Genomic DNA, 21,154 nt, shown 5'->3' with positions numbered 1-21,154 from the left:
ATAAGACATATCTATGTCCACATAAAATGTAAGAACCCTACTACTAGATAATTGCTATGCTCTCATCTAAATAAAACTTGTTGATCAAGTAGGATCAACCAAGTATAAAACCCTAGTTCCTTTTCCAAATACCACCATACTTAGATATCCATAATTAGCATCACACCATTTTGATAAAACCTAAAGGCAACTACACCTACTATTTTGTACTACATTCCATACTCCACTAAACCCTACTAGTGTGAGATATTTATGAACTATCCTATTTAGGAACCAAACATTCTTTATTTAGAGAATCCAAAGGTAAACCTTAGGCAACCACAACCTTAATTGCAATACTTCTTATTACTTAAGAAGTATGTTCTTCAAAAGTTATTCTTTTGAAGAAAATAAGGAATCATCATCCACCCTACCTAACAGGATCTATAAACCCTAGCCAATTATCACCACTAAGGTATACCACCTTGATAGCAACTTTTGGTAATTAAGATAACTAGGCTTAATTTAACAATACAAGCCCTAGTAACTAATGAATCCAACGAGGATGTGATCCATCTACTACTTACTCTAGAAACCAATTAGAATCATAGAAAACCATAGAACCCCACAAACCTAATATCATACTTGTTCTTCATTTTAGAACATGTTCTTCAAAAGTTATTCTTTTGAATTATATAATAAGGAATCATCAACCATGTATTATAGGACTTAAAATTGACAAGCTCGCTCTTTACTTATTATCAGCTACTATTCCTGGTTGTGTAAGATTGTTACTATACATTTTGCCATCTGCTTATAATTCTAAAACAACACAACCCTGAATAAGAACCTTGTTTGTGAATCACTTTAAAAGTGCAACACACCCTGAGCTAATCATTACAACTCACTGATCCTAAATCACCGGGGTTAGAACACGCTTAGAGCGATTGCATCTCATTATTATGCATTATTGCATCCTTGCCAATCTTTTAAACATCGTCCTTACCGGACGATGATGTTATTTCAGAAGTTGGAGTTATTGCGTATCGAAGACCTTGCCTGCATAATCTTGCAGTCAAGAAAGGCAAGTTCATCACTTGCTCATGTCATTTGAAGTATTTTTATCAAATTACTTGCAAAGTATTATGGTTATCACTATTGCACAAAAATCAAAACCACTACTTTCATAACTATGAATATGACTATGTGGTGGGCAATGGAACCATGGATTGTGTTGATATGGTGGAGGTTCCATTGCACGGGTTTATATCCATCTAGGATTAAACAACAAATGTCGCCAGATGATTCTTGTGCCGTAATACCCGTGTTAACCATAAGATCCGGAGTGGGACGGAGTAGTCAAAAGTGTTTCCACCTCTCGTTCATCAACGGATGCGCTTTACCGTAGACACTTGTATCCGTCGGGGCAAGCGGTTGGTCGGGGAAGCCTTAAGTCCCCACGGCATAGTCCGTAGACACTTGTCGCTCGAAGTGCAAGCGGTGGGCTGGGGAAGCCTAAAGTCCCCACGGTATTGCGGTCTATGATGGGTTGCAGCTACCGGCGAAGGAGTTTGGTTAACGAGTCCCAAGCTGTTGTCGTGGTCGGGGTCCATCCTTAAGTGGTATAAGAGGACCGACGAGGACCCGGGGTCGGGGTATGCAACAAAGGGTGGGTGTTCGAGGTAGCGGAGGAACATGATTGGCTAGACCTTATACCGGGCCTCACACCAAAGGAAGTGTGGACGAGCACCGCAACTCGGTTGGCACCAAGGTTAAGATCTCTTATGGGTAAAGCAACACACCTCTGCAGAGTGTAATGAATCGTGACTCGTCACTCCTCGTTCCGGGATATGGAGCTGCGAACGCGGCGGAAAGGAGCTCCATGAAGTTCTAGTAAACCGGTGAAGGCTGACGGACATAGTTCTTTTGAATAAAAGCAACCTCTTGAAGAAATGATTATGAAAACCTGCATGGGTATTAGACTTTCTGGTCTAATGCCGTAGCTAGTGCATTAAACACCTCTTTCCTATAATGAACTTGTTGAGTACGCTCATACTCATCCCACTCTTAAATCCCCTGCTTAGATATGGAGGCATCAAAGGAGGATTTACAGTGCAACACGGAGACCGAGGAGTCAACAACTACTTCAAGGGACAGGGAACTCGTCGGAGGAGGCAGATACCACATCCAACAAGGAGAAACCTAGATTAGCAATAGAAAGGAACTAGTTTCCTAAACCTAGCTCCTATTTAGCTAGAATCTATTCATAGCCTCCGTAGTTAGTTAAATACTCTTCAAACAGAGTTCGTGCTAGGACTAGTCTACGAGTCGTTCTTCGGAGTTTATTTGCGGTTTACCTCATTGTAAAGTAGGAGGTCTGTGCTTGATCTTATGTAACGTAGTCAGTGTTGTAATTCTATAGACATGCCTTGGACCCGCATATGTTTCTGTTGTACCACTCTGAGCGATATAATACTAGTGGAACGGTGTTTCGTTGGTGTTATATCAGACTTGCATACTACACCATGCAGTGGTATGCCGGGTCACCACACCCTGCCAGCCCTAATTATTGGTTTCACTATTTATGTGGCGCACATGACCATGTGCACCACAGAATTAAGACATTCTGTGGCGCACAGTGCGTCACAGAAATAAGACATTCTGTGGCGCACCATGCACCACAGAAATAAGAATTTCTATGGCGTACATGGGCTGGTGCACCATAGAAAATACACATTTCTGTGGCGCACCATGCACCACAGAATTAAGACATTCTGTGGCGCACATTGCGTCACAGAAATAAGACATTCTGTGGCGCACCATGCACCACAGAAATAAGACTTTCTATGGCGTACATGGGCTGGTGCACCATAGAAAATACACATTTATGTGGCGCACATGAGCTCCATGCGTCACGGAAGATTTTTTTGCTCCTCATGCAACTCCCCCTCCCGTGGATCGTCTTTTTTAGCACTTAAAATACGAAAAAAATAGATAGAAATTTCAAAAAAAATCCTTCGAGGTGCTCATGTATTATGTCATCTAGTACCACTGAGAATTAACAAACATGAATTTCAATTTTTTTTTGCAAAATTGCGTTGCAAAATCATCAAACTGGATTCGTGGTTTCATACGAACTCGAAAAAAACGTATAATATATCAAAATGACCGGGAGAAAATTCTACATCCGAATTCACCCGGGTTTACCGATCTAGCCAATTTTTAGAATGTCCAAATACCCGTACCCACTCTATCCGATGGGTATGATATTTTCCCCTTTACAAACCCATGGAAAATATTTTGTTCCATACCCGTACTCCTATTGGATTTTTACCCGGCAGGTACGCGGGTCATGGGTACCCATTGCTATCCCTAGTTCTTGCCAACACCATCTGACGACACACTAGTAGGAAAAGGCTCATCAGCGGCGCACCAAAAAAGCATTTTGTGGCGCATGGGCGGTGCGCCACAGAATTCTTGCCACAAAGATAAGAATTATGTGGCGCACCTGCCCATGCGCCACAGAAAGTCTTATTTCTGTGGCGCACCGGGCGGTGGTGCGCCACAGAAATAGAAAGTCTTATTTCTGTGGCGCACCGGGCTGTGGTGCGCCACGGAATTTTGTTTTGAAATTAAAAAAAATGGCGGCCAGATCAAGATCTAGATCTGGGGTCGCAATTTTTTTAAATTTTTTGTTTGAAATTTAGCTGGGAAGGTCGCCGAAGGTAGGTGGGTGGGTGGGGTGGGGTGGGTGGAGGAGGAGGAGGCCGGCCGAAGGAGGTGGTGGTGGAGTAGGAGGAGGAGGTGGTGGTGGTGGAGGTGGTGAAGGTGGTGGTGGTGGTGGAGGAGGAGGAGGAGGTGGTGGTGGTCGCCGGAGGAGGTGGTCGCCGGAGTAGGAGGAGGCCGGCCGGAGGAGGTGGTCGCCGGAGTAGGAGGAGGCCGGCCGGAGTAGGAGGAGGAGGAGGAGGAGGCCGACCGAAGGAGGTGGTGGCGGTGGTGGTGGTGGTGGTGGTGGAGGAGGAGGAGGAGGGGAGGAGGGGAAGTGGAGGAGGAGAAGAAGTTTGCATCCAAGGAGAAGTGGAGGAGAGGAGAAGTGGAGAAGGGCGGCAGGAAATTTAAATTTCGGAGCTTAATTCTGTGGCGCATGGGCCCTTGGTGCGCCACAGAATTTTATTTAAAAATTTCTATTTTGCAGCAAAAAAAACTTTATTTTGCCGTAACTTTTTACTCTTTTCGAATTTGGGGATTCTAAAAATTGTCCAACCGGAAATATTATACGTTTTTTTTCGAGTTCGTATGCAACCAGAAATCCAGTTTGATGATTTTGCCACGCAATTTTGCCAAAAAAGTCTAAATTCATTATTGTTAATTTTCAGTGGTACTAGATAACATAATACATGGGTGATGCGTGTAGTTGACACGTCCGTTGGGAACCCAAGAGGAAGGTGTGATGCGCACAGTAGCAAGTTTCCCTCAGTAAGAAACCAATGTTTAATCGAATCAGTAGGAGTCAAGAAGCACGTTGAAGGTTGTTGGTGGCGGAGTGTAGTGCGACGCAACACCAGAGATTCCGGTGCCAACGTGGAACCTGCACAACACAATCACAAAACTTTGCCCCAACGTAACAGTGAGGTTGTCAATCTCACCGGCTTGCTGTAAACAAAGGATTAAACATATTGTGTGGAAGATGATGATTGTTTGCGAAGAACAGTAAAGAACAATTGCAGTACATTGTATTTCAGATGTAAAGAATAGGACCGGGGTCCACAGTTCACTAGCGGTGTCTCTCCCATAAGATAACAGATGTTGGGTGAACAAATTACAGTTGGGCAATTGACAAATAAAGAAGGCATAACAATGCACATACATATATCATGATGAGTACTATGAGATTTAATCGGGGCATTACGACAAAGTACATAGACCGCTATCCGGCATGCATCTATGCCTAAAAAGTCCACCTTCGGGTTATCATCCAAACCCCTTCAAGTATTAAGTTGCAAACAACAGTACAATTGCATTAAGTATGGTGCGTAATGTAATCAACACAAATATCCTTAGACAAAGCATCGATGGTTTATCCCTAGTGGCAACGAGCACATCCACAACCTTAGAACTTTACATCACTTGTCCCGGATTTAATGGAGGCATGAACCCACTATCGAGCATAAATACTCCCTCTTGGAGTCACAAGTATCAACTTGGCCGGAGCCTCTACTAGCAACGGAGAGCATGCAAGAACATAAATAACATATATGATAGATTGATAATCAACTTGACATAGTATTCAATATTCATCGGATCCCAACAAACACAACATGAAGGATTACAAATAGATGATCTTGATCATGATAGGCAGCTCACAAGATCTAACATGATAGCACAATGGGGAGAAGACGACCATCTAGCTACTGCTATGGACCCATAGTCCAGGGGTGAACTACTCACACATCGATCCGGAGGCGATCATGGCGATGAAGAGACCTCCGGGAGATGAATCCCCTCTCCGACAGGGTGCCGGAAGCGATCTCCTGAATCCCCCGAGATGGGATTGGCGGCGGCGGTGTCTCTGGAAGGTTTTTCGTATCGTGTCTCTCGGTACTGGGGGTTTCGCGACGAAGACTTTAAGTAGGCGGAAGGGCGGAGTCGGGAGAGTCACGGGGGCCCCACACGCTAGGGCCACGCGGGCCCCCTCTAGGCCGCGCCGCCCTAGTGTGGCGGCGCCCTGTGGCCCCACTTCGTCTCCCCTCCGGTCTTCTGGAAGCTTCGTGGAAAAATAGGCCCCTGGGCGTTGATTTCGTCCAATTCCGAGAATATTTCCTTACTAGGATTTCTGAAACCAAAAACAGCAGAAAACGACAGAATCGGCTCTTCGGCATCTCATCAATAGGTTAGTGTCGGAAAATGCATAATAATGACATATAATGTGTATAAAACATGTGAGTATCATCATAAAAGTAGCATGGAACATAAGAAATTATAGATACGTTTGAGACGTATCAAGCATCCCCAAGCTTAGTTCCTACTCGCCCTCGAGTAGGTAAACGAGAACAAATATAATTTCTGAAGTGACATGCTATCGTAATCTTGATCATACTATTGTAAGCATATGAGATGAAAGCAGCGATTCGAAGCAATGATGAAGATAATGAGTAAACTAATGAATCATATAGCAAAGACTTTTCATGAATAATACTTTCAAGACAAGCATCAATAGGACTTGCATAAGAGTTACTCATAAAGCAATAAATTCAAAGTAAAAGCATTGAAGCAACACAAAGGAGATATAAGTTTCAGCGGTTGCTTTCAACTTCAACATGTATATCTCATGGATAAAAGTCAACACAAAGCAATATAACAAGTGAAATAAGTAAACATGTAAGAATCAATGCACACAGTTGATACAAGTGTTTGCTTCTAAGATAGAAAGAATAGGCAAACTGACTCAACAATAAAGTAGAAGATAGGCCCTTCGCAGAGGAAGCATTGATTACTATATTTGTGCTAGAGATTTTCATTTTGAAAACAAGAAACAATTTTGTCAACGGTAGTAATAAAGCATATGAGTTATGTATAAGACATCTTATAAGTTGCAAGCCTCATGCATAGTATACTAATAGTGCTCGCACCTTGTCCTAATTAGCTTGGGTTAACACGGATTATCATTGCATAGCATATGTTTCAACCAAGTGTCACAAAGGGGTACCTCTATGCCGCTCGTACAAAGGTCTAAGGAGAAAGTTCGCATTGGATTTCTCACTTTTGATTATTCTCAACTTAGACATCCATACCGGGACAACATAGACAACAGATAATGGACTCCTCTTTAATGCATAAGCATTCAACAACAGTTATTATTCTCATAAGAGATTAAGGATTAGCTGTCCACACTGAAACTTCCACCATGAATCATGGCTTTAGTTAGCGGCCCAATGTTCTTCTCTAACAGTATGCATACTCAAACCATTTGATTGTGAAAACCACCCTTACTTCAGACAAGACGAACATGCATAGCAACTCACATGATATTCAACAAAGGTAAAAGAGTTGATGGCGTCCCCAGAAAACATGGTTACCGCTCAACAAGCAACTTACTAAGAAATAAGACACATAAGTACATATTCTTCACCACGATAGTTTTAAGCTATTTTGTCCCATGAGCTATATATTGCAAAGGCAAAGAATAGAAATTTTAAAGGTAGCACTCAAGTAATTTACTTTGGAATGGCGGAGAAATACCATGTGGTAGGTAGGTATGGTGGACACAAATGGCATGGTTATTGGCTCAAGAATTTGGATGCACGAGAAGAATTCCTCTCAATACAAGGCTAGGCTAGCAAGGTTGTTTGAAGCAAACTCAAGTATATAAAAGGTGCAGCAAAGCTCACATATGAACATATTGTAGCTATTATAAGACTTTATATTGTCTCCTTGTTGTTCAAACACCTCAACCAGAAAATATCTAGACTCTAGAGATCAATCATGCAAACCAAATTTTAACAAGCTCTATGTAGTTATTCATTAATGAGTACAAGGTACATGATGCAAGAGCTTAAACAAGATCTATATGAGCACAACAATTGCCAAGTATCACATTATTCAAGACATTAAACCATTTACCACATGCGGCATTTTCCGTTTCCAACCATATAATAATGAATGAAATAGTTCAACTTTCGCAATGAACATTAAAGATGAAGCTAAGAACATATGTGTTCATACGAAACAGCGGAGCGTGTATCTCTCCCAAACAAAGAATGCTAGGATCCGATTTATTCAAACAAAACAAAAAATAAAAACAAACAGACGCTCCAAGTAAAGCACATAAGATGTGACAGAATAAAAATATAGTTTCACTAGAGGAACCTGATAAGTTGTCGATGAAGAAGGGATGCCTTGGGCATCCCCAAGCTTAGACGCTTGAGTCTTCTTAAAATATGCGGGGATGAACCACGGGGGCATCCCCAAGCTTTGACTTTTCACTCTTCTTGATCATATTGTATCATCCTCCTCTCTTGACCCTTGAAAACTTCCTCCACACCAAACTCGAAACAAACTCATTAGAGGGTCAGTGCATAATTCATATATTCAGAGGTGACATAATCATTCTTAACACTTCTGGATATTGCACAAAGCTACTGAAAGTTAATGGAACAAAGAAATCCATCTAACATAGCAAAACAGGCAATGCGAAATAAAAGGCAGAATCTGTCAAAACAGAACAGTTCGTAAAGACGAATTTTAAAGTGGCACCAGACTTGCTCAGATGAAAATGCCCAAATTGAATGAAAGTTGTGTACATATCTGAGGATCACGCACGTAAATTGGCAGATTTTTCTGAGCTACCTACAGAGAGGCAGGTCGAAATTCGTGACAGCAAGAAATCTGTTTCTGCGCAGCAATCCAAATCTAGTATTGGCTTTACTATCAAAGACTTTACTTGACACAACAATGCAATAAAATAAAGATAAGGAGAGGTTGCTACAGTAGTAAACAACTTCCAAGACTCAAATATAAAAGAAAGTGCAAAAGTAAAATAATGGGTTGTCTCCCATAGGCGCTTTTCTTTAACGTCTTTCAGCTAGGCGCAGAAAGTGTGTATCAAGTAACATCAAGAGACGAAGCATCAACATAGGTGTTGGGAGTTTTCTCAACTATGCATTTTCTTTACTATTAAATGGGATTTGGTCGTTTGACACTCAACGCACTTTGGTGGTCGTCATTGGAAGCATCTGGGCCATCCAATCTAATCTCACGGTCTCAACTTAACATATCACTCAAATCCACCATGAATTCTCCTCATATAAACTTCCTCACAGTAAACAATCATTAAAAGGAAAGCTATCTTATCTTTCCAATCAACCTTTATTTTTGTTTTTATTACCTCGATTCCAATCGCTGCAAACTTGGAAACAAGAAATTAACGTTGCCAAATATTTTAGCTACAAACATGGAAAGAAGGAATTAACTTACCAAAATATATATCTCTACTTACTTAAAAAGGATGGGAGTGTTCTGTCGTCAATTTGTCGACCATCGTCCATCGTCGCTACGTCGAGCGATGCCTCCGATCGCTTCTTCCATCCTGCACGCGTGCAACCGGGCCAGACCCATCACAATACATCCGTCCCGGACAGGCCCAGGATTGAATCTTGCGATACAACATGCGCTATCGTCTGCCGCCGCCTAGCACGAACCCTGCCGCCATGGCATGGCCTCCGCTGTTTTCCTCCTCCTGGCGTGCCGTTCTTCGCGGCCTGCTATTGCATAGCTCCCGGCGCTCACCCCTACGATCGCTACGGCAACGACGACGAGGATGGAGACAAGACGGCGTCGTCTCCGGTGCATTACGGCGTGCGCTGCCTCTACTGCGCGAACCGGCTATCCTGCACACCCCGCGGTCACGGCGGACCACCGCCGACCGGTGCCGATAGGTCAGGCTCTACTGCCGTATCCGCCTCGCCGTCGACAGTGAGCCCACCTACCTCCCTCCGTCCCCCCTCTCCCCTCTCAGAGCCCACATCCAGTCGCGCTCCATGTTCAGTGCCCCACGCTAGCAAGCTCTGAACGCGGACGTCCAATACAGAAGACAAGTAGGAGTATGCTATTTCCGAAGTTGACTTGAATGTTGCCATGTGCTCTGGACAATTCAGGTCCTTGAAGTAACCGTACACAATTCAGCATGTAGATGGCTGTTATTCTTTCTGTGGTCTCTATACATGTATTTCTGCTAAGCAACGGGGAGCATAACTGATTGTTTTTATCAAAACAACATTCTCCTATTTTGGTGTTCAATCAACTGAATATTTGTTCCATTCGTACATTTAGGATGTTGGTAAGTAAAACAGATTGACTCTGTATACTAGCTATGGCGCACTTGTGTTAGAACTTAGTTACTTTTTTCCCTTAGAAACAAGTTTATATTGTATGCTCATGGTCAGGTTCCATTAGATCCGTTCTTTACCACACAAAAAGTTTATAAAGTGCATCCTAGACCATCTAAATGCAAGCCTCTGCTGTGATGAGATGGTCACAAGTTATTTGAATTCTTCTTCTTTGTGCAAATGTAAAGTTTGTAAATTTAGGCCTCTGTCGTGATTAGTTCAGATTACTAGAAGTCAGAACTATCGTTTTAAGTCATGGAGACTTATGCAGGAATTATGTTATGGTAAACCTACATAATTCACACACTAACATTGTGCTGACACACGGCCTTATTGCAGCTTGAGTGAAAAGATCGGTGGTCCACCTTACTGCTACATACGTACTTCAGGTTTTGTTCGGCTGCACTAAAATAACTCCTAGGAATTATCTGAATGGTTGAACCTTTGGAGTAGTATCCAAGCAATTGTTCGAAAGAAATATTTTTGTGCGAAGACTTTTGAAGAACATTGATTTAATAATTATCTTCATTATCTATTTTGTAAGTATTTCATATATTTTTAATAATTTCATTATGTCTTACCACTTTCACGAGAGAGCTAACTATTGTTTGCGGTAGTTAAACTTGATGTTGATACCCACTCCAAAGTTGTATGTCTCAGTTTTTGTAGTGATTTATGCTTATAGTTATATTATTAGTATATGTGATTATATTCGAGGAATAATGGAACAGGCTCGGTTGATGTGATCGTCAGAAATAAAGCTCATTATATGGGGTCATCAACGATTGTCTTCCCTGCAGTTACAGACCCTCCAACACTTGAAGCCTTAGCGTTTAGGAAGGACCATGCACTTGAGGATGATCTGTCCATTGGCAAAGTTCAGATAGTGAGTGACTGTAAGCAAGTTATCAATGACGTTGCCGAGGCTGCTGGTGGATCCTATGCCCCGATCATCAAGAAAATTGGTATGCACTGAAGGGATTTTCGTCCATTAAGGAAGGCAGCCCAAAGAAGTGCATTGTTGTGTTATAACACTTAGGAGGTAATTGTTTTGATCCAGTCATGCATAAATATATTACTATGCTTACATGTCCGTTTTTTTCCAGGGCAAGCTTGTTTCCACTGATAGAAAAGGATACACATTTTCAGTGATGTAATTTTAGATAATCTTAGTGTGATTTTTTCTAGATCATAGAGGAGAAGATGGTCACATGTCAAAGTTAGTGTAGAGCAAGGATGAAAGGAGCGTAAGGATACACTTTGTTTTCTTCCATGGTGTATGATGGAGAAGACACGCCTAACAAAGTGAAAAATGAAGGTTGTGTTTGGATATGATTGGTAGAGAGTCAATTGCATCGGTAAAAAAAAAATCAAAGATGCACATTCTCCGTAGCAAAGCACATGCACTTATCAAGGTCTCAGTACATCCAGTTCTAATGGCAAACTTAATATAGATGTATTATGTTTTCTGTGATTCGTTGGCCATTTCACTTCGAAAGATGACTTTGGAAGAGATGGTTCTCTCTTGGATTTTCATGTCTATTACCTTTACATGCATGAGAAGTTAAAAAAATTAATGAGCCGTAGCAACGCACGGGCATTCAACTACTATCTTATCTATGTGAGTTTCAGAGGCTCCCTTTTCATTATTCTTAGGTTTGCTATTCTCGTCAAATAAATTTTCAGGGACAAGCCAACCATAGTTATTTTCTAGAGCGTCATTCATTCCCAGGAGCTTACAAGGTATTGTTGTCTTAATCTCCCCACCATCATTAATATTATTAGTGTACCTTACTCTCTCCATGTCCATCTTTTCAAGGATACTAACAAAATTGGTATAGGAGCCAAGCATCTTATATTATATAAAGACCTTTCTAGCCTCTCTTGCTACTCCACCAAATTCTTTTAGAAGGGTTTCTAAGATAAAATCTTTCTTTTCCCCTTCCTCCATATCATAGAGTGTGAGAAACATGTGTTGGATTATAGGATTAAGATTAACAAATTTAGTTTCCAACATGTGTACTAAAGAAGCAACAGCAATTTCATAAGTAGGAGCAAGTTCTACCAAGTGTCTATATTCAAAATCTTCAGTGGTACTAACATGGGTGAAAAAATCTTCTATATTATCTCTCCCAATTATAGACCATCGTCCTACCGGTATGTATTTCAGAGTGAACTTAGGAGGAAACATGATAAAATAAACTAAAGATAAATAAAGTAAATGCAAGTAACTAATTTTTTGTGTTTTTGATATAGAGAACAAGACAGTAAATAAAGTAAAACTAGCAACTAATTTTTTGTGTTTTTAATATAGAGAGCAAACAAAGCAGTAAATAAAGTAAAGCAAGACAAAAACAAAGTAAAGAGATTGGATGTGGAAGACTTCCCTTGCAGCGTGTCTTGATCTCCCCGGCAACGGCGCCAGAAATTTGCTTGATGCGTGTAGTTGATACGTCCGTTGGGAACCCCAAGAGGAAGGTGTGATGCGCACAGCAGCAAGTTTCCCTCAGTAAGAAACCAATGTTTAATCGAACCGGTAGGAGTCAAGAAGCACGTTGAAGGTTGTTGGTGGCGGAGTGTAGTGCGGCGCAACACCAGGGATTCCGGTGCCAACGTGGAACCTGCACAACACAATCACAGAACTTTGCCCCAACGTAACAGTGAGGTTGTCAATCTCACCGACTTGCTGTAAAAAAAGTATTAAAAGTATTGTGTGGAAGATGATGATTGTTTGCGAAGAACAGTAAAGAACAATTGCAGTACATTGTATTTCAGATGTAAAAAGTAGGACCGGGGTCCACAGTTCACTAGCGGTGTCTCTCCCATAAGATAACAGATGTTGGGTGAACAAATTACAGTTGGGCAATTGACAAATAAAGAAGGCATAACAATGCACATACATATATCATGATGAGTACTATGAGATTTAATCGGGGCATTACGACAAAGTACATAGACCGCTATCCAGGCATGCATCTATGCCTAAAAAGTCCACCTTCGGGTTATCATCCGAACCCCTTCCGGTATTAAGTTGCAAACAACGAGACAATTGCATTAAGTATGGTGCGTAATGTAATCAACACAAATATCCTTAGACAAAGCATCGATGTTTTATCCCTAGTGGCAACAGCACATCCACAACCTTAGAACTTTACGTCACTTGTCCCAGATTTAATGGAGGCATGAACCCACTATCGAGCATAAATACTCCCTCTTGGAGTCACAAGTATCAACTTGGCCGAGCCTCTACTAGCAACGGAGAGCATGCAAGAACATAAATAACATATATGATAGATTGATAATCAACTTGACATAGTATTCAATATTCATCGGATCCCAACAAACACAACATGAAGGATTACAAATAGATGATCTTGATCATGATAGGCAGCTCACAAGATCTAACATGATAGCACAATGGGGAGAAGACGACCATCTAGCTACTGCTATGGACCCATAGTCCAGGGGTGGACTACTCACACACCGATCCGGAGGCGATCATGGCGATGAAGAGACCTCCGGGAGATGAATCCCCTCTCCGGCAGGGTGCCGGAGGCGATCTCCTGAATCCCCCGAGATGGGATTGGCGGCGGCGGCGTCTCTGGAAGGTTTTCCGTATCGTGGCTCTCGGTACTGGGTGTTTCGCGACGAAGACTTTAAGTAGGCGGAAGGGCGGAGTCGGGAGAGTCACGGGGGCCCCACACGCTAGGGCCGCGCGGGCCCCCCTCTAGGCCGCGCCGCCCTAGTGTGGCGGCGCCCCGTGGCCCCACTTCGTCTCCCTCCGGTCTTCGGAAGCTTCGTGGAAAAATAGGCCCACAGGCGTTGATTTCGTCCAATTCCGAGAATATTTCCTTACTAGGATTTCGAAACCAAAAACAACGAGAAAACGACAATCGGCTCTTCGGCATCTCGTCAATAGGTTAGGGCCGGAAAATGCATAATAATAACATATAATGTGTATAAAACATGTGAGTATCATCATAAAAGTAGCATGTAACATAAAAAATTATAGATACGTTTGAGACGTATCAATGGGCACCTCGAAGGATTTTATTTTTTGAATTTTCTATCTATTTCTTTTATTTTTTACGAGAGGTCAAAAAGGCGATCCACGAGGGGGAGGGGGTGGAGTTGCGTGGGGAGCAAAAAAATCTTACGTGGCGCATGGAGCTCATGTGCGATTACGTAGCGCACATGGGATGATGCGCCACGGAATACAATATTTTTGTGTTCGTGGCGCACCAAGGGCGGTGCGCCATAGAAATAGTGAAACCAATGATTGGAGGTGGCAGGGTGTGGGCCCCACCAAGTTTCTGTGGCGCATGGATTCTTGGTGCGCCACAAAATTAAGCTATTTTTGTGGCGCACTGTGCGCCACAAAACAACTTTCTGTGGCGCATTTTTGGCTGGTGCGCCACAGAACTAAGATCTCACCTATAAGGCTTTTCCTACTAGTGATAGTGATATGTGACCTACACCCAGTTGTTGCACCAGCGGCAGGTGGACACACCTACGCTACGTGGGCGGTGAGGTAGCCAGCACGGCGGCGCGTGTCGAACTCCCACGTCCCAAATGAAATCCAGTTGTAGGAGTTCAGCGCATACGCCTGATCCTCCCGCAGATCCGGCGGCAAGATCGCTCGGCGGCGGAGCACCTCGTCCCGCCGCTCTCGGCCCTCGTGCGGCCCGGGGGGGGGGGGACCGGCACGCACCTCGAGTTGAGGTACCAGCCCCCTCCCGGCAAGTTCGCGTCCGGCCATGGTACCGGCCGGTTTTCCTCCCATAGTTGTCGCGCGAGGTCGACACGGACTACCGGCCGACCCGTGCCTTCTTGCCGGACCGCGAGCCGCTAGCCTCGTGGTCGTTCTTGGTCTTGCGGAACGGCCAGCATTTCTTCCCCATGGCGTCGCGTCGGTGGGGTGGATAGTGTGGGATCTGGCAATGGTTTGGTCGGGGAAATGGCCGCCGGCAGCGTCCCTTCAAGAGGCTCGGACGCCATCTCGCCTTCAATGGCCTGCCACTGCAACGCCGCCTAGCTGCGCACGCTCGCGAAAGCCGAGGCGCACCATTAACGCGGCCCTGCAAAGGCTGCAGCGCGCCGCCCGCAAGTAATGCCGTGGAAGACGAAGCAGTTATGCCCCTGCCAGGCGGACCCGTGCGAGGACCGAGCGGACACTTTGCGTCCGCGCAGCGCCAGGTTTGCGTCTGCGGACGGCCGGGTAACTTTGCGTCGCGCCGCTGGAGGTGATGCGCGCTGCTGGAGATGCCCTAAGAAATGGGCGTAAATGGGCCTTTGTTCCATTTCAGAAAGCGACCGGAGCCCATATGATTGTTGCAAGTCCGCGTATGCTCTTCCTTTGCAAGGGGGTGCTATACACCGACCTGATCGGTGGATGGAAGGCATCGCACACCCCCCACGACCCACGTACTTCAGTGGGCCACGGCCCATCACATCAGGTGAGTTTCTTTTTTCCTTTTTCTTCCTTCTTTTCTGTTTATATTTTTCGTTTTTTTGAAATAACTTCAAAAAACTTTTTTTGAGAAAACATTTTTCGTAAAATTTGAACAGTTTTCTGAAACTAGAACAGTTTTTACATTTGAACATTTTTCGGATTTGAATTTTTTTCAAAATTCGAGATTTGAACAATTATTAACTTGAACAATTTTCAAAATTGAACGTTTTTTGAATGTGAACAAATTTGAACGATTCTCCGATTTGAACGGTTTTCAAATTTGAATATTTTTGAACGGTTTTCAGATTTGAGCGGTTTTCAAATTTGAGCGTTTTTTAATTTAAATATTTTCTCAATTTGAACAATTTTTAAAAATTAATGTTTTTGAATCTGAAAAAATATAAACAAACCCGAAAACAAAAAAGAAAAACAAAAAAAGGAACCAAAAAAAAAGAAAAGAAAAAGGAAACCGAAATACTACCTGGTCGGTGTATAGGTTTTGCCCCTTTGCAATGCAAAAACAAAGAAAAAAAACTCTCCGTGCAGTCGTAACCGCCGCGCTCCGTACCGAGCGGAGCTCCTCCGCCTCCGCTATCCGCTCCGGTGGCCTCGCCTCGCCTCGCCGGCCGAAGGGAACAACCGCCGCGCCTGACGACACCGGGTAAGCTCCGCTCCATCCTCCACCAAATGCGCACGCATCCTCCCGCAGCAGATCGGTTACTACTGTCTTCCTCCATTGCCGCCGTTGCCGATTGATCCCGTTCCCCCTCTTTGTTGTCTACGAACCAGGCATGCGACACTTGATCGATGGCCGCGCGATACGAACCGGGGATTGGAGCTCCCACTGTGGGACTGGCTCTCAGCGGCTCCAAGTCCAGCACCTACGTCCTCCAGTGGGCTCTCGCAAAGTTCGCCCCCGCCGCCGCCGCCTTCAGGCTCATCCATGTCCTCACCCCGGTCCTGGCTGTACCCACAGAACGTATGATATACCGCTCATTGTTTCCTGCCTCCTTCTCCAGAGAGAGAGTTTTTTCACTGCTTGCTCACTACGTGTTTGTGGAAATGCCTGCGTGTGGCTTGGTTTCAGTGGGGAACTACATCCCGATCGACAAAGTGCGCCCCGACAAATCGGACGCGTACGTCAAGATGGTGCAGCTGAAGGCGCAGGAAATGCTCGCCCGCTGCAAGAACATGTGTGACAAAAGCAAGGTACCTAGCTAGTTGAGTTTCGTTAGCAACTCCATTTCCATTTCCTATTGTAGGCTCTGGACTGAATGAATGTCTGCTGGCGAATTTATCTATCTGCTTACCTGACCCAGGTTGAAGCTCAAATGCTGCTTGTGAACGGCAGTGATGTCGCGGATACTATTTCCAATCTCGTTGCTCAGTACCAGATACAGATCCTCGTCGTCGGCAACCCTACCAGCAGGAGCGCCTTTACTAGGTAGCTCCTCACACTTGTTCTGTGCTGATCCACGGCCATGGGTTATTTAATGCTTGTGCATCCGTTTGACCATCGGACGGTATGTCTGTCTTGTACAGGAAGTCCAGTGGAAGTAGGACGTCATCCAAAATCTGCAAGAGTGTCCCCAGCTTTTGCACAGCGTACGTCGTCTCAAAGGATGGACTGTCTTCGGTCTACGCTCCTGGATCAGAAATCGGCTCGTCCTCTGGCTCAATGGTACCAAAAGGCAGCTGCAGCAGCTCTAGCAGCGAACTATTTTCAGATGGAACATCCTCGATATCAGGTAAGGTGTCGCCGGTTGTCAGGCTAACACCAAATGTACTGCTCTCTTTTTGTGCAACACGTTCATTCCCATTTCTCATTCATGCTGAAAATGCGAAACTGCAGCATGCTTGCATGAAGACATAAGCCTATTGTTGTTTCTAGTACTTTTTCTTTAAAGTTAAATTTTAAATGCAGAGACAAGCTGGACTTTCTTATTGCCCTCCTCGTCATCTGAATGTTTACTTGTGCCCTTTCTCATCAGATATGAACAACGGTTCAGGACAGGGTCTGTTTGGTTTTCCACGTCTGCCAAGCTCCAATTCTGCATCAGAGAACCTTGGAAGTAGTTCATCTGCTGAAGGTCATCGCTCATTTACTCTATATGATTATCTCACTGGAAATGCATCATATAATGATAAGGACAGAAGAATCGCCTCATGCACTAGTGCTGAAAGCTCTGTCTCAAGTAAATTGTGGGGTTCGGACAAGGTACCAATGAAAGAAAGTTCATTGCAGGGATTAATACTTTCGGACAATAAGGTTAGTGGCAAAGTTTCTTGGTTATTGACAGAATTTTAATCATATACATGTTTTCACCCAAAACTGTATTTCTTTAGAGGTCTAACGCAAAGCTTCTGATTTGATACTTTTCCCAGTAGTCCAATATATTGAAAATTACCCAGTTTTTTTTTCTGCTAAATTGGCTATAGTACTCTGCTTGATAACGAGTTACTGTCAAGTTTACATGTGCCTTATGGTTCTTGAATTATTATAGATTCATTACTTGATTAGGTGAATTGACTGTTGCTCTGAAAAGGTGAATGGAATATGTTATGTTTTGGGGATTGCATACTAACTCTGCTGAGACCTGATAACATGTTCCAATGCAGGATGATGTCAATGCAGAGCTCGAAAAGCTGAGGCTTGAACTGAGACATAAACAGGGGGCATACAAACTTGTTCAGGATGAGTCTGTGGATGCATCTCATCAGGCAAGTCGGTGTTATTGCTGCTGTCTAAAAGGATGGATTTACCAATTGTTTAAATCATCTTACATCTGATCCTTATTGATGCCAGGTGGATGAATTAGCTGCAAGACGCATGGAAGGGGAAGTTCAATTAAGAGCGATACAGTCCAGGGTGGATAAGGCCAATGACGAGATACTGGAAGGGATGGCACATAGATGTGCCGCAGAGGAGGTAACTGCCCGTGTTAAGGATCTTGTAAGAGTGGAGGTTATGCAGAAAAATAGGCTGCTGGCACAGGCATCCAAAGACGCTGATCAGAAGTCTAGATTGGAGCAGCTCTTTGTACTTCAAGGCAACTCGTACTCGACGTTCTCTTGGGAGGAGATTGATAGCGCCACATCATCATTCTCAGAGTCTCGAAAGATCGGAACTGGATCTAATGGAACTGTATACAAGGGCTATCTCAATCACTTAGATGTAGCAATCAAGGTCCTCCATTCTAATGACAACACCAGCACCAAGCATTTCAACCAAGAGGTATTGCCTGAATTCTGTGCTTCTTCTAGTGAACAAATTATGAGGCAATACTTTATTTTAATGATCTTTTCATATCATAGTGAAACTGTGTCCTATCTTGTGAATGAGTCGTATTCATTTTTGTAAAAAAAGAAACAACTCGTATGACTTAGATGGGCAATGTAGTGTTCCCATATCTTTTGCTGAATGTTGCCTATTATGGTCTCTGTGTATTTCATTTCATTTATTGTAGAACTAGTTCATGTCTGATGTCTGTACCATTAAACCAGAACTTTTATCTCTATTTAAGTTAGAATGTTTAAAGGTTTAAGAAATTGCCTATTTCTGCCTATTTCTGCAGCTCGAGGTTCTGAGCAGGATACGCCACCCACACTTGTTGATGCTGCTCGGAGCCTATCCTGACAGGGGCTGCTTGGTGTACGAGTACATGGAGAATGGCAGCCTCGCGGACCGTCTGCAACGCATAAACGGCACACCACCAATTCCATGGTTTCACCGCTTCCGCATCGCCTGGGAAATTGTGTCGGCCCTCGTGTTCCTTCATAGCACAAAGCCCAGCCCTATCATCCACCGTGACCTGAAGCCTGAAAACGTGCTCCTCGACGTCAACTTTGTCAGCAAGATTGGTGATGTTGGCCTGTCAACACTAGTCCCACTGAAGGAGTCTTTGTCCAGCCGTACAGTGTACAAGAAGACTGGTCTGGCAGGCACACTGTTCTACCTAGACCCAGAGTACCAGAGAACTGGGCAGGTGTCTGTGAAGTCTGACACATACTCTTTTGGCATGGTGATCCTTCAGCTGCTGACGGCAAGACCACCGATCGGATTGCCGGAGCTAGTGGAGCGAGCAGTGGAAGATGGGGAACTTAGGGATATCCTGGATGAGAGTGCAGGGAACTGGCCCCTGAAAGAAACGAATGATCTAGCTCAGCTGGGCCTCAGCTGTCTGGAAATGCGGAGCAAGAACCGGCCCGACCTCAGGAGCGTAGTGGCGGTAGAGCTGGAACGGCTGAAGCATATCGTGGCCACTGCGTCGGAGCCGGCGCAGGCCATGCCAGGCTTACCCGAGCCACCCAGCCACTTCATGTGCCCAATACTCAAGGTAAGGCCCGCTAAAACAATGGTCAGCGTATCTCCTATTGTTTGATAAAAACAACAAGCATGGATGAGTTTTTTTGTTTCTAAGAATGATGCATTGATGAGTTTGTGTGCTTTTTCGTGCAGAGAGTGATGCAGGATCCGTGCATCGCCACGGACGGGTACTCGTATGAGCGCAACGCGATCGAGATGTGGCTGTGTGAGAATGACGTGTCGCCGATGACGAAAGCACGGCTGCCTGACAAGACTCTTGTGCCTAACCGGTCTCTTCTGTGTGCGATCACAAGCTGGAGGTCTGAGGGGGGAGACATCTGATCGAGGCTAATGGTAAATAGTTAGTCTAACCACACAGCTTTAGGCCATGCCAGCTTCTGCATAAAGTGAAGGAGCAATTCTGCAACTATAATTGCCATCCTCGGTAAGCAGGAGGAGTAGTAATCTCCAGGAGGAGGGAGATGGTAAAACAATGATTGACAGCGCAATGATGCCTAGCTCTTGTCAGTTTTGAGTTTTGCATTTGTGCAGTGCCAGATATATAGTCCTTCAGATTTTTGATGATTTTTGAGTCTTATCTTTTTAGTTGCGCAACTATACGAGCTCATATGGATGCAGTCCACCATAGGTTTTTTGTGTAAGTAGCGTTTCGCAAACAAGCTGACATTGACAGATCGTAGATGTTGATCAACTATGCGACTGATCGCACGACATCGAAATGCTTAGCTAGGTTTACCAGCTGCATCTGCTGCTTGAATTGGTGATTAGTTTGTCGAACTGATAGGTTCACAAGTGAATGTGTTAGTGAACTGGAATCAGATGGATTTGTATGGTTTTCATTCTGATAATTTGAACCTATATCGCTGTGATGTACTAGAGCATGCTTCACGTACTCCCTCTATTCCGAGTACGCCTGTTTGTTTGTCATGTCTCTGTATCTATCATGGTAATGTTTGGATGAGACCTTTGAGCTTTGGCTTCTGATATGTGTTTAATGGTACCATTCTGCTTGTGTAGTAGATTTCGACCATTGTTCTGTGGGTAGCTAAATTCTGGAGTTGCTGCTAAAACTTTGAAATGCCCATTATATTGTGTGAGCGTCGTGAATTGTTTTTTGCCAGGATCTTGGCCCGAAAGGATCAAAAGTTTATTTTCATGAAAATTTCTCGCTGCAAGATAAATATATCTGCATTTAGATAAAATTGAGTCACCTATATTTTCCAACGGAGCGAGCAGTGGTCAGCTCAGTCCAGCATCATAAATCTCAGTGGTGCAATAGGGAACAATTAGCAGTTTATCGTCAAGCATATAAGACGTAGGTTGTTGGTTTCACGTCAAAGCTACTGGTTATGTTCTAGTGTCTTGCAATTGGAGCAGATCTCCAAATATAACTATGTTAGTGAGGCGTTTTGGCTCATATGTAAAATACTTGCACCCATTATGTAAAATAATTAGAAAATAATTTTAAAAATGTTAAAAAAATTGACATAAATTTTATGGTGTACATCGTGA

General features: G+C 43.8%; 1 protein-coding gene across 1 annotated transcript; it reads left to right on the top strand.

Annotated features, from left to right (window-relative positions):
• Nucleotides 1-16,122: 16,122 nt before the first annotated feature.
• On the top strand, nucleotides 16,123-20,240 carry LOC124694388 (U-box domain-containing protein 52-like). The gene is made up of 9 exons (XM_047227379.1): nucleotides 16,123-16,294; nucleotides 16,403-16,524; nucleotides 16,635-16,759; nucleotides 16,858-17,063; nucleotides 17,307-17,584; nucleotides 17,935-18,036; nucleotides 18,122-18,550; nucleotides 18,891-19,652; nucleotides 19,775-20,240. Exons 1-9 carry the CDS (start codon nucleotides 16,123-16,125, stop codon nucleotides 19,961-19,963), a joined length of 2,385 nt encoding a protein of 794 aa, XP_047083335.1. The 3' UTR covers nucleotides 19,964-20,240.
• Nucleotides 20,241-21,154: the final 914 nt, after the last annotated feature.

The sequence above is a fragment of the Lolium rigidum genome, chromosome 3 (genome assembly GCF_022539505.1).
Source record: "Lolium rigidum isolate FL_2022 chromosome 3, APGP_CSIRO_Lrig_0.1, whole genome shotgun sequence".
Taxonomy (NCBI): domain Eukaryota; kingdom Viridiplantae; phylum Streptophyta; class Magnoliopsida; order Poales; family Poaceae; genus Lolium; species Lolium rigidum.
Note: the sequence above shows the minus strand (reverse complement) of the source record. Positions and strands in the feature narration are given on the sequence as shown.